Raw genomic sequence first — 13,979 nt, 5'->3', positions numbered from 1 at the left:
TACCTGTCAATACCCAGGCACGATAATCAATTCCAAGGTAGTTCCTTTCCCTCCCCCTGCCTCAGTAGTTACATTTGGAAGACATTTGTCAAACTAAACAGAATGAATCAAGCAAGGTGCTGTAGTGCAAAACAAGAAAAAATGCCATTTGGATTCATGCATGAGCTAAACATTATAATGTGGAATTTTATAAAATTAGTTTGCATCACCAAGCATGTCAAAATTAATCTTTAGATTACACACTGAGGATTGAAACCTGATCTTGGCCTATACCAGAAACCACGGTTACTGTATGCATGCTTAGTGCAAGGCAAGATTAAACAGACATTTAGTTTATATCCTGATGTGAACCAAAACCAAAGCTCTGTACAATTACTTGGGTGGTTGACGTTTGCATTGTCCAGCAGAGTGACATATCCAGTCATGTTACTGGGAATACGGACATCACGGATTTCCTGCAGATTGCTGGGATTCCTCCCCAAGGATACGGTCACCTGCTGTGGCATGTAGCTTTGATCACTAGCTGACACTGCTATTGATAGATGCTTCAGGACAACATCAGGCTTTAACCGCAACCTACAAAATAAAGAGCAAATTCATTCCGGCTTATAATTTTTCTGTTTGAAAATTAGACAAAACTAAACAAACAGTATATAGTGCACAATGGTGAATAAAGAATTTACACCACGCTGTAAAACAGCATTTAATTTCTTCTTCCTGTACCTCTCACCTCAGTCCAGAGTTTGACAATTTGCCCCATATCAGTGGGCTGATTTATTTTTTCTCTGAGCAGGGAGAGGTGACAAAGAGAAACAAAAAGAAAAAAATTGATTTTTGACATATATCTTTTGACAGTAGGTTAATGAAGAAAAAATGCTGATACTGGAACTCAAGATCAGCAACTGCTGGAAATACTCAGGTCAGTAAGTAATCAGTGAAGCGAAGTTAATATTTCTGGAATGGTTCTTCATTAAAGCTTAAGGTCAGAGTTCAATTCACATATGCAAATTAGCACCGGGTAGATATATTTTTGGGAGCAGCTAAGGCCAGTGGATGAGGTTTTACATTGCGCTCCCTCCTTTTCTCAATATTTTCTCTCTTTTTATTTGGGATTGTAGCAGGGGGAGGAGGATGGTGACATAGTGATAACGTCATTGAACTATTAACTTAAAAGCCCAGTTTAATACTCTGGGAACGCGAGTTCAAATCTCACCCCAGGCAGCTGGCGGAACTTAAATTCAGTGAATAAAATTGGTGTGTAAAGCCAGTCTCAATTATGGTTAACAACTATCTTCAATCGTCCTGATTCACAAATGTCCTTTAAGGGATGAAATCTACCATCCTTACCTGCTCTGATCTCAACGTGACTCCAGACCCACAGCAGAATATTAACTGTCCTCTGAAGTAGCCCCTTTGTTCATAGGTAATTAGATACAAACAATAAATGCTTATGAAATCCCATAAAAGGATAAAGAAACTCTGAACTACGTGAGCTTGAAAATTATCAAAGGGTGATTATTTACATCTTGAAGCTAACTGATCAAGATGCATTTTCAGATCCAAATGTCAAAGACCAAGAACAGTGCTGAGTTCCTGAAGTCTGCTAAAGAGATTATAGCTATACCTTCGCCATGATTAGATTCATCATTTAGTCTTTTGCAGTCCTAAAACACATGAAAATATTATGCAACCTGCTCTATGTAACAGCATTCACGCCCAAGTAAATCCAGGGAATCTAACTATATCTGAGGGAGTAAGGAACAGAGGTAATGTTGATGGCATGAGGTGAGAGGAACAAATGCTTTGTATTGTTATGAATTCGCGCATTATTATTTGTTAAATGAAAGCAAAACACCGCGGATGCTGAAGACCTGAAATAAAAATGGAGTAATTCAGGAGGTCTGATAGCATCTGTGAAGAGAGAAACAGTTAACTTTTCAAGTCCAATATGACTCTTCTTCAGGACTAGGAATATTTTGTTTCTGTTTTCACCAAAGACACAAATGTACAAGAAAGAGCAAGTAACCATGAAGCGAATAAAAACAAATCTCCAGGACGTGATGGCCTGTATCTTAGGAATATAAGAGAGGCAGATAAAAGGACAATGAATGCACTGGATATTATTTTCTGAAATTCCTTAAGATTCGAGAATGGTTTCTCTTTGTCTCAGTTAATTGGAAGTTACAAAACGTAACAACCTTATTCAAGAGAGGGGAGAGTAAGAGGAGAACTACAGAGCAGACAACCTGATATTAGTCATCAAGAAATTTTAGTGCATGCAGTAAATCAGAGTATAATCAGATAAAGTTAACATAGTCTCACGAAAAGAAACTTGTGTGGTACAACTATTGGAGATAGTTGATAAAAGGAAAACGAAAGATTGGTTAACAGAAAGGAAGCTGAGTAAGGATGAAAAAAATGAAGCTTTTGCAAGTTGGTAGTCCCAGTTACCTATTATTTTTGGTACATAATTAGGGTCTTCTGCTGTGAAAAGAGAAACAATATATTGTTCCTCTCATTCTACCTCACCTAACACCACGAGTATTACTTCTAATCCTCTCTCCCTCATGTATACTTAGCTTCCCTGGAGGTATATGGGCTCATATGCCACTACTTCGAACAGGTTACATTATTTTTTCTTTACAGGAATCAGAAGAGAGATAAACAAGCCATTTGTAACTCAGAGACAACAAGGACTGTGGATGCTGGAAGCCAGAGTCTCTAAGTGTGAGGTTGGAAAAGCACAGCAGGTCAGATAGCAGCCGAGGAGCAGGAAAGTCAATATTTCGGGCTAAAACCCTTTGTCAGAACTTGGGAGGCTGTAACTGATGGAACGCAGAGAAATGAATCTAAAAGAACCAACAACAAAATGCTCAATAGGTATGTAAGTTTAGAGAAGGGTTCCAAGAGCCTACAAAAGAGATACAGTAGATCAAGCGAGTGGGCAACAAGATGGCAGATGTAGCAATAATGTAGGCAAGTGTGAGGTTATTCATTTTGATAGTAAAACAATGGCAAAATTTATTTTAAAATCTTAACTGCACTCACAGAAGGAACACAGTTAAGAAGCGACATGGGGAACGGCTGAAGTAGCAGATCAGCACCGACTTTAATGAATGAAAACACAGGCTGTTTGAGAAGCTAAATGATTTACTCTGATTCTTATTTCTCGGGTGTGTGGTAGATGCATAATTTTAATTAAAATACAGGGTTGTCAAATAAATCTGGAATAGAAAGCAGTATTGGTGGTGATAAAAGTGCTGAATTATTGTAAAACCCCATCAGATTCACTAAAGTCGTTTCAAGGAGGACATGTGCATGGTCTCACCTATAAGTCAGAGGTCACACAATACCAAGAAGTTTATTTAAAACCACAAGTTTTCTGAGTGCTGCTCAATTATCAGGTGAAGAGAAGGAACAGCGCTCTGAAAGCTTGTGATTTTAAACAGTCTGTTGAACTATAACCTGATGTCATGTGACTTCTGACTTTGTCCATCCCAGTCCAACACCGGCATCTCTACATCACGGTCACTTATAGGTGACTCTAGATTCTCAGCAATCTGGTTAATTTAGTAAAGACTTCATGTAAATTTTTGAAAAATAACCTGCGAAAAGTGGAAGTTTGGACATTGCTGTGTGGCAGAGAACATACCAAGTGTGCTTTTCTTTTTGAAGGTCTAAAGTCAAAAATAGTTCTGTGAGATATTCACTTATTGGTTACACAAGATTACATAACTGGATTTGATACTTTTTAAAGAGACAAGCTAGCACTCAGTAACTTTGGATTAAAAGGATGCCTAGCAACAGCTACTCAATTTTCAAATTATCATTTGTCACAGAATTGAGAATGACAGCTGCATTCAAGACATCTGGAAAGCCTACAAACAATGACAGGTCTCTCCTTCTCATTCCCAGAGTGAAGAAAAAAAAACAACTCAGGCTTTGAAAAGAAGAACATCCAACTCAAGCAAAGACCTAGGTCCAACTGACTGGCTACTCAACTGAGGATCATTTATAGTCTACAGCCAACAATGTGATATCATGCCAAAACCTAAAGAATTGATAGAAATTCACCTCATTCTACCCTCATGTTTTGGACTCTTGATCCACAAGAATCTTTCTGCCTATATTTCATACCCATAATATTTCTACAGAGCTGTCCATCATGTTTATTTTATTTGTGAATGAATGCGTGCGTGTTTGGGTTTAAAGGGGATATATTTTAAGTTTGTAGAGTAGAAGTGAATAATAAATTTTGTCACTTGTTAAAGGATACATTTGTTTGTAAGAGAAGGTTTTTTTTGTTTACTGATGAAACATGGTGTGAATTTCTTTTTTTCTAGTTAGCAGTCAAAGCCAAGCAAGTTAACCATTTTGGTGATTCAATTGGTAATTTTTGCATTAGGCATGGTTCACGAAATAGTGGGGCCTCTCATCAGGATCGTGAAAATTCTTCACTGGCTTCTGAACTAGACCAGCAAGCCATTCAAGATGTATTTAAGGTGGTTCACCTTCACAAGGACAATTAGAGATAGGCAAAGAAATTAGCTCTACCAATGATGTCCTTGATTTGTATTTTTTTATATGAACTTTGTGGACAGTGCTATATCGGTACTAAGTTTGTCTTTTATGAATTTGTAGCCAAGTCCCTTTACCCAGAAGACATTTTAACTTGAAATAGATCTATAAACTCACTTTTGTATAATTTTATTTCTCCATTCCCTCAAAGATGGTACAAGTGATTAAATTGCTTCAATCTTTATGAATCAAATTCAATTTAGTCTGAGAATTAAACAAATATTCTTCTCTATGAGCAGAATTAAAAAGGTAAAATGTGAATTCGCCATAGCTACAAAGGACCATAAGGCTGCTTTCTCATTAGAGAAGGGAGAGTTTGGGAAGGAGGTTCGTTCATGGTAACCCCAGCCGGTGCAGGAATTGAACCCATTTCATTGCAAACCAGCTGTCCAGCCAACTGAATTAAGTTACCATACACAAGTAGGGTTTCTGTTATCATTGGTCTGCCCACCTGATCCAGTGTGAACACGAACTCCCATCTGATTGCCAATAAGAAGTAGTTTCTCCATTGGTCATCTTGTCAATATCTGTAGAGTTTGAAGATGCTTCTATGGTGGTGTAGCACTTGATTATCATCTTCAGCTTATCTAGATCTTGATCGCTATCTGTCGAACACTGAATCGTCTGCTCTGTAGTTGAGAAACACATTACATTTATTACAACACACAATTCAACAAACAAAACAGATAGTTATTTATGAATTTTTATCCATAATTTAACTTGGTTTTGGCTTCCAGAATTCCATTACGAGTTAAAATTAGTATGTCTATATATCTTTAGGAGACATGCTTATGTTATCACCATTATATTATAATGTGTGACCTATTGGTACAAAGGTCTCAGACTCCATCCTACCTCAGGTTATTTGAAGCATGACATGGATGACGTAAATGTCAGACCAGGCACTGACTGTAATTATTGTGATCAACTTCTGTTTGATCTTTTAATGCCACCGTTACCCACAGCCAGTTTCTTATATTATTCCTCAGAACACAAGAAGAAACTAATTTCTAGCCTGATTGAATTCAATTGTTATAACACCAAGTCATCAAATTAAATAACTTAAATGTTTAAAAAAAGAGAGAGCTGCCAAACACAAATATTTGAACAAACTCAAAATGCTGTTTAGATTTGAGTTGAATGACTTCAATTATGTTACCCTGTTTTGGGAAGTATTTACCAACCTATCTATCAAATCATGGAGCACATCTAATTGTTTTAAAACCTGAAATGACTATCAGAGTAAGGATAAAACTCAGGAGCTAAAATAAAATAAACTACAATGTGTTGGATTCTCATTCCTGCAAATGACAGGGGTCCAAATGGGTTTTTCTTTCCATCAGCAACAATGATAAATGCTGGGCCAGCCAACGAAACTCACACCCACAAATAAATTTTTAAAAGTCAGCCCATTCCATGATGTAAAGGTCCTAAACTCACTTTGATGGCATCAGTCAGGGTTACATTGCTAGGCAGGGGTTGGGGGTGGCATCGGTGTGAAGGAGGAGAGGTGATGGCACCGTGCCAAGTGAATAGATGGAGGAGGACACAGTATCAGATAGTGCTGCGATAACGCAGAAGGCTCAGGCCGAAGTCAGGTAAAGCTGGGGAGGGGCTGCGAGGACATACGTGATCATTGTAGAGAAGGATACTTCTCTTTTTTGCGATGGGACTTTGGGAATCAGGTCAGGCGTACAGCATGTTGGGTGTCCATGGAGACACCCGAGGTCATCAGTAGTCAATGCTGTCAACTGACCGAGTGCTATAGAACAGAGTAGCATTTATCTGTTCTCCCATCAACCTAATTGTAAAATAGGGCCCGAGCCAAAAACTTGGAATGCGTGTTAAAATCATCTAAGATTCTGTGGTGATCTGGATAACAACTAAATTATAATGGGTCAGATTTAGCTGTCAAGACAATGGGAATGCTAATGGTATTTCTTTAAATGTATATGGCACAGCAACTTAGAGCAATGATCAAGTACAGTTAAATGCCAACATCCTATCACCGTGTAATTTGTACTGTCCTGCTGATATCTTTGCAAATATGGAATTTTACTGCCTGTCTCACTCTTTAGGAATAGTAAATGTCATGTAGTTGATGTGAACTAAACTTGGCACAGAGAGTCAAGACTCATGTTATAATCTTAGCTGATGTTATTGCGAGACAAGTCAAATCTCAACCTGAATCTGGCTTGACAGATCATATTTTGTTTTTTTTTTTTAAAATTGAACAAGATGGCCTTTCATACAGACAAGCCTGTGAGGCTACAGATCTGGTTATAATTACAGAGCAAAAGTTCATTACACAAAAGATAAAACAGAACAAACCAATTACATAAAACAATTTGAAAGATTTGACAGTTCTGTTCAATTTGGTAGCCTCTTCCTTGATTAGTCATACAACTAATTTCAGACTTACACAGCTTCAAATAACACCTTCAGGGTTCTAACCCAACATTAAGATCCTTACACTGAGGTCATCCTTAAAATCAAAACTAAAATCCTTACACTGAGGTCATCTGCTTCCTAATGGTTCTCAACTATTTCCTTTCTCGAAAGAAACTGTTTTGTACATCTAACTTTAACCAGGACTTCCGCATACTCGAACCAAAAGCTTTCCATGCAATCAGTTTTGCCCCTCAACTAAAAAAACCTGCTCCTTCTAAACTGAAAATAAGCTAACATGCCTCAGTATTTATTCTGCACTCGTAAAATTCTCCAAGTGCAAAATTAACTCCCATTATATCCCCAGGTGCTCCCATTCTCTATAATAGTTCTAAAAAAAGGCTCCAAAAATAATGACAAATTAATCATTAAATCCCCTCATGCACACAGACTAAAACCCATATGCCACTAGTTCAAAATCTAAACTCAAAAACAAATATTTAAATATATACAAATCACACATCTTAGATCGCAGTCATCATTCCATGTACAATTGCCCTTTTAATAATGAGTATTATGACATTATGCCTGACAAGCTCTCTGGCATGGAAAATTGTGTGTGAAGTCTCATTTCTCCAGATAGTAATTATGTTGGAGATTTTAAAAATATCAAAATTAAAAATAATTTACAGTTCCTCTCTGCACCTGCTTCAACATTGTACTTACCCATAACAATTTACACTTCCTACCCAACCCTTTATTTCACAATCTTTCAACCAGACTGCTTAAAGAACTACATAGTTGTTTTCTCTGTTCACTCAAGCTGCAAATGCCCTCTTTTGCTCTCTCTTCCATTATTAGCTTGCTGTTCAGTAACTAAATGGACAATGATGCTTTGAGCTGGAATGTGCAAGGATGTGTTTACCCAACAGCAGATACCACAGGATGCCCTGCCAAAGCAAAGCCTGGCCCACAGAATTTATATTCCACACTAGTCTCCTCCAACCCTACTTCATCAAAACCCCATAAGATTATTTCTCCCTCATGTAAATTTGGCTTCTGTAAAGTACAGGAGGTCAGCTATTATTAGAATGAATAGATTGCATAATTCTCTTTGAACTGCAACAGGATAAAGCATAAAACCAATTATTAACCAAAATATAGTTGTAATACCTTTCACAAACATCAGAAACTCATCCTCACACTTGGCCCTTAAGACATTTGAAACTAAAGTACATCAAATGCAGTTAATTTTAAGTTGTAATTCATCAACTCCCAGGTGGATTGGCTTCAAACTGACTTTGTTAAAAAGTTGAAATTAACAAAACTCAATTACAGTGAAAATATTGGGCATACAAAGCAAAATCTTTCCAAATGTCAGATGCTCTGCAAGAAATGTATCCATGCAGTGTCAATTTGAAAACAGTTACTGCAATACTCATGCATCTAGACATGTATCATAAAGCTACTCAGCAACAGAGAATCACAGCTCTGCCTGACCCTGTCACACACATCAAATAGCACATCATACATCAGCTTAAATGGCCACAAATTAAATGTCTCTGTAGAAACAAAAAATCAAACATTATACTTTTTCTTGGGATTCAAACAAACAGTTTAAGCAAGCTGGTCTCCTGAAAAGTGAATTTGAGGGCAGTAACTTATCAGAAATATAATCACTGAAATTTTGACAATTCTTATCTAAAATCAGCTATTCCTAAATCTGCCACAATGACATTCCCTGTTCATTATGTTTCTTCCTCAGAGTTCAAAATTTGTCTTTGCACCTTGGGATTCACTCTAACACACAGTGTGGAGGTGGAATAACACAGCGGGTCAGGCCGCATCAAAGGAGCGGGAAAGCTGACATTTTGGATCAGGACCTTTCAGAAGTCCCGACCCAAAACGTCAGCTTTCCTGCTCCTCTGATGCTGCCTGGTCTGCTGTGTTCCTCCAGCTCCACCCTGTTATCTCTGACTCCAGCATCTGCAGTTCTTACTATCTCTGGGATACACACTGCTCTATTAGTTGCCACTTCTACCCTTGCTCCATGTCATTGCTTTACAGTTAGACTCTTTCACATACACATATTTTTAATCATTTGCCTTGCCACTTTCAGTCTTTAATCTCACTCATCCTCAAACCTTTCCCTTCTGTCCACTGGACCCTCCCCTCTTCCTCAACAACATGAAACCTATCTCATTTCCATCTCTCTTTAGTCCTGAAGAACACAGTCACAGTGGAATGGAAATATCAACTCTGTTTCCGTCTCCACATGGACTGCCAGACCTGCTGAGCTTCTTATCCTTTCCGGTTATCTGTTACCGATCCATACCAGAAAATGAGTTCCTTCAGGGATTGGTGGTTGACCAAGTTGTTTGGAGCTGATCCTTAATGGGCACTGGGTATTTAGTCCCACACACTCTATGAAATAAGAGTTCAGCATGCACACTATTCTCAGACAGTAGGGCTAGCTTTGTTGCCAGTTACAAAAGTGTTTCCAGAGACCAAGGAGCAAGATCCCAAACACGCCAAAACAAAAGTGGAACAATGTGGGGGAAAACAAAGTAAAGCACTTATGTTTAACCAAAAACACCTGCCTATTCTCATAAACAGCTTCACAAAAGTTTAAGCCATCCAAGGTCTTTGTTTTTAAAAAGTACATTTAACAAAACTAATAACTTTTTAAAAAGCCACGCTTGTACCACTGAAACAGTTATACCATATAAAGATTAACATCTCACCATTCTTTTTCTCTAATAGCTGCTTTAGGCAATCTTTCAAAACAGAAGAACGCATGGCACATATGTTGTTATAACTATCCATCATGGGGAATGGAATTGCACTACTTGGAATTCGGTTCCTGTGGAGGAAACGCAAGATTTTTGCAGCATGAACACCCATGCGTTCCTTGTTTTTTGAAAAGATGTCAACAAACCCTGGAAGAAGAAAACAAGAGAAATGAATGCAAACAAAAGCAACCATGTACAATGAATGAAAATTAGCTACAATGTGCCGCTCATGAAGCCAAAGCCAACTTTCTATCTTCGCAAAGTGCATAGTATAACTTGGGAACAAAGCTGGTTAGAACAAGTGTCGAAAAAGAGGAAGATCCACTTATGTTACAATCCCAAATAGACAGAATTTCTTTTAAAAAGTTTGAAGACAAACAATTAGATCAGCTAAGAAAGTGATATATTTCTTTTTGGACAGTTTTCCAGTTTGTGGCAATGCTGAAATTTTACCTAACAATCAGAGTCCACTGAGGAGTTAAGCACACACAGTAGATGTGCAACTCACCTACCCAGCCCCTGACATTCAAAGTGATGCCAGTTTTCCACAGATATTTGCATAATGACTTCGCGGCCAAATCTATGAAACAGGCCCTTTATTTTATCATTTCGTTCACAATTACGGTGTAATTAATGGAATCTACCATTCAGATAGGGACAGAATAAATATTAGCACTCACTGGAGTGACATGGAATGAACAATAACATCTTTGATGTACGTGGACCACATGTCACCAAAAATCAAGGCTGCCTCAGGAAAATCATGAAACCTTAAATGGCAGCATAATAGAGGTACTCAGAAAAGCAAACATGCCAGGCACAGCCAAAATGGGTTGATCACATAATCCAGATGCTGGATATTAGATCCGCAAAAGGTATTCTATGGAGGGTTAAAGCTTGAATGGCCTCCTGGCCAGTTCAAAGCAAACAGATTCTCTAAAGACTCTTTGAAGAATAACATGGTTAAAACAGCATTTGGGAGGACAAAGTGTGCAGCAAGAAGAAAAAACTTTAAAGGATGTTCTATAACGGTTCAGCAAAAGATGTCAAAGGAAGATCAATGTACAAATGGCATTTTCAAAAATAAAATGCTGGAAAGAATAACACATTAATCTCAAACCCAATGGAGTTCCAAGTTTATCTGAGGTCTGCTAAAACAAGCCAGGAAAATGGGAAACAAGTAACAGCTAGGTCTCCCACATTCCAGTGACCCGTAATGTACATTTCAGAGTAACCATGTTTGGCTGCAATATCTGCACAATGTACAAGCCACCAGCATTCATGGACTAAACAAAAATAATTCAAAGATTAGCAGTGATAAAGGTTAAAGGTTAAACTGCAAGACTTAGGACAGCTACTTAAAATCTGTCAGAATAGAAAAGCTGGAAGAGTCCTGACAATGAAGACTGATATAAAGAACATCAGTGACAAAGAAGCTTAGTTCAGAAGATCAGGAAGCAGAATCACTACATGCAGAGATTAGGAATAAGATGCACAGAATTGCTGTAAGGAGCAGTTCACAGGCCTGCTAACAATTGTTAAGACCATTGGCCAGAGCATTAAACAAAAAGAAATTGGAGCTTGTAGCAAATGCAATGTAATAACCATGTACGACTTTAGTCTTCATATACACTAAGCAAATCAAATTGGTAAAGGAAGTCTAAAAGATGAGTTTACAGAATGCTTTTGTAACAGTTTTATGGAGCAATACATTGTGAAACCAAGTAGGGATAAAGCTATTTTGGATCAATATTGTGCAATTAAGCAGAATTAATTGGTACTCTCACAGTCAAAGATTCTCTGGGAAAAAGTGATCGTAACACAATTGAATTCCATATCAAGAGCAAAAAAAAGTTGCTGGAAAAGCTCAGCAGGTCTGGCAGCATCTGTTCTGAGGAAGGGTCACAGGACCCAAAACGTTAACTCCAATTTTTTCTTCAGATGCTGCCAGACATGCTGAGCTTTTCCAGCAACTTTTTTGTTCCTGATTTACAGCATCTGCAGTTCTTTCAGTTTGAATTCCATATTAAGTTCAAAAGCAACATATTCCAATCCCAAACAAAATTTTTAAATTTAAATAAATCCAACTTCATAGTACGAGGGGAGAGCTGGCTATGATTGATTCACTAAATAGATTTTAAAAAGTATGACCATAAATAAAGTGGAAAATATTTAAAGGGAACAATATAAAACACATTGTTAAAATAAAAGAAACTCAATCCATTCATGGCTTATGAAATAACTAAGGAGAGCGTTGGATCAAAAGAAGTGTTTAATATTAAAAGAATAAACTAGTCTGACGTTTGGGAGTATTTTAAAGCCAACAAAATGCTAAAAACTTGACAAAAAGTGAAAATAACCTAGAAATGGATACAAAAAGAATCTGATAGCTTTTACAAGTACATGAAAAGTAAAATAACTAACACAGTTTGACCCCTTAGAAGCAGGGACAGCAGAAATATTGTTCAAACATTTATGTCTATCTTCACAGGAAAATGCACAAATAATGCAACAGCTTTTAATTATTACAATTCCATAAATGAGTGTCCCTACCTGGAGTGAGGGAGCACCCCTGTAGTTGCCGAATCACATGACTTAATTCACCCTGCAGATTGGCACCACCAGAAGTTTTCAATGACTCCAACATGTTCTCCACGGCAACTGTGCCATCTCCTTCTGCATCGAACTGAGCAAATGCCTGGCAAGAAAGAAATTGAAAGTGATATAACAAGGATATTCTCTAAAGCTGAAGAAAGTAACTGAAGAAATTATTACAGGTAGCTATCACTAATAGGATTGGGTTATAAATGCTGATAACTATGCCCACTGTACATCTAAGTTTGCTTTTCTTTAAGTTAGTACTTCTTTAGAGAACACGCATTACTGTAGCAATGGAGTCGATCGTCTTGGCTCAGTGGTATTGCTCTCACACAATCCAAGACCCAATGCAATTCCCAGAGAATGAGTCAAAGTCCCAATCCAGCCACTCAAGCTCAAAATCTCAACTCTCAATCCACTGCAGTACTGAGAAGTGCCGCACTGTCAGAAGTGCAGTCTTTCAAATGAAAGATTAAACCAAACTGCTTTATCACAGATATACGTAAAAGCAAGCACAGCACCAGTCTAGGAGCAGGCAATTTTCATGGTCACAACAACACTTTTCCCTCAGTTTTTTATTATTAAATGATCTGATCATCTATTTCACCGCTGTTCGAGACACCTTGCTGTGCACTTAATGGCTGCCAAATTTCCTACATTTAAATAAGTGACTGATGTCAGATGTCACTGGCTATCCTTTGCTTTTGTCCTTCCTGAGAATGTGGAAAATATGCTAAATGCAAATCTTTGCTCATTTGAAATCTAACTTGGGATACATTCCTCAGATTCACAGACATTAAATAATGGCAGTTTCATCTACTTTCTAGATTGTTTGAGAGGAAGAGGTGACTTTGCACTTGTAATGACCAAAGGTCTTCATCAGAAGTTTGTCGAGTCATGACTAGGCCCACTGCTGATAATTGCTTGAGATCAATTATGACAATTAGTCAACAACTCCATTATTGTGGCATCATGTGACACCCAGGAACGTAAAAGACAAACTAGACAGGTTTTGGTATTTTTTAATTCAGCAATTCACGTGTTCTTCAGTTTCCCTACTCTCGTCCTCTCCAATAGGGTGTAAAGTGATGTGATACCTGAAGATAAATAACTTGCGTGCAGTGAAAGTAAGCTAATTTGAGTTAATAATTTGATCTACAAAACTGTGACTGCTGGCTTTTTCCAGGAAAAGAAAACTCAAACCTCCAGAAAGAATCTCTTAAATTGATATAGCTCTCAAGTTTAAAACAAGCCGTGCTGTTAGTCATTTATATCTGTATATTAACTTTAACACATCAGTCATGTGCGGGCAGAGGTCTTTTTTATTAATTCTTTCGTGGAACGTAGGCACTGGCAACACCAGCCTTTGTTGCCCCAACACTAATTGCCTTTGAACAGAGTCATTCACTTGGCCAATGTAGGAGGACAGTTAAAGGTGCAACCACATCACTATGGGTTTGCAGTCATATGTAGCCCGGACCAGGTTTAAGGATGGCAAATGTCTTTCCTTAAAGAACCCTGGTGAACCAGTGATCGATTACAATTAACCGACAACACTTTCATGGTCACAATTTCTGAGATCAGTGTCTATTCCAAATTTATTAATCAAATTGAAAGTCCACC

The 13,979-nt window shown here is 37.8% G+C and overlaps 1 protein-coding gene across 1 annotated transcript in view; it reads right to left on the bottom strand.

Moving 5' to 3' along the window:
- The window catches only part of zzef1 (zinc finger, ZZ-type with EF hand domain 1), a 190,136-nt gene that overhangs the window by 162,977 nt on the left and 13,180 nt on the right, over window positions 1-13,979 (bottom strand). The window contains exons 2-5 of the mRNA XM_048612408.1: window positions 12,312-12,456; window positions 9,711-9,905; window positions 5,030-5,207; window positions 377-576 (exon numbers count right to left, since the gene is read on the bottom strand). Coding sequence (XP_048468365.1) covers window positions 377-576; window positions 5,030-5,207; window positions 9,711-9,905; window positions 12,312-12,456 — 718 coding nt within the window. The remainder of the gene's footprint in view (window positions 1-376; window positions 577-5,029; window positions 5,208-9,710; window positions 9,906-12,311; window positions 12,457-13,979) is intronic.

This window comes from Rhincodon typus, chromosome 26 (assembly GCF_021869965.1).
Source record: "Rhincodon typus isolate 14 chromosome 26, sRhiTyp1.1, whole genome shotgun sequence".
NCBI classification, from domain to species: domain Eukaryota; kingdom Metazoa; phylum Chordata; class Chondrichthyes; order Orectolobiformes; family Rhincodontidae; genus Rhincodon; species Rhincodon typus.
The sequence above is the reverse complement of the archived record's forward strand: the minus strand, read 5'-3'. Positions and strand labels throughout refer to the sequence as shown.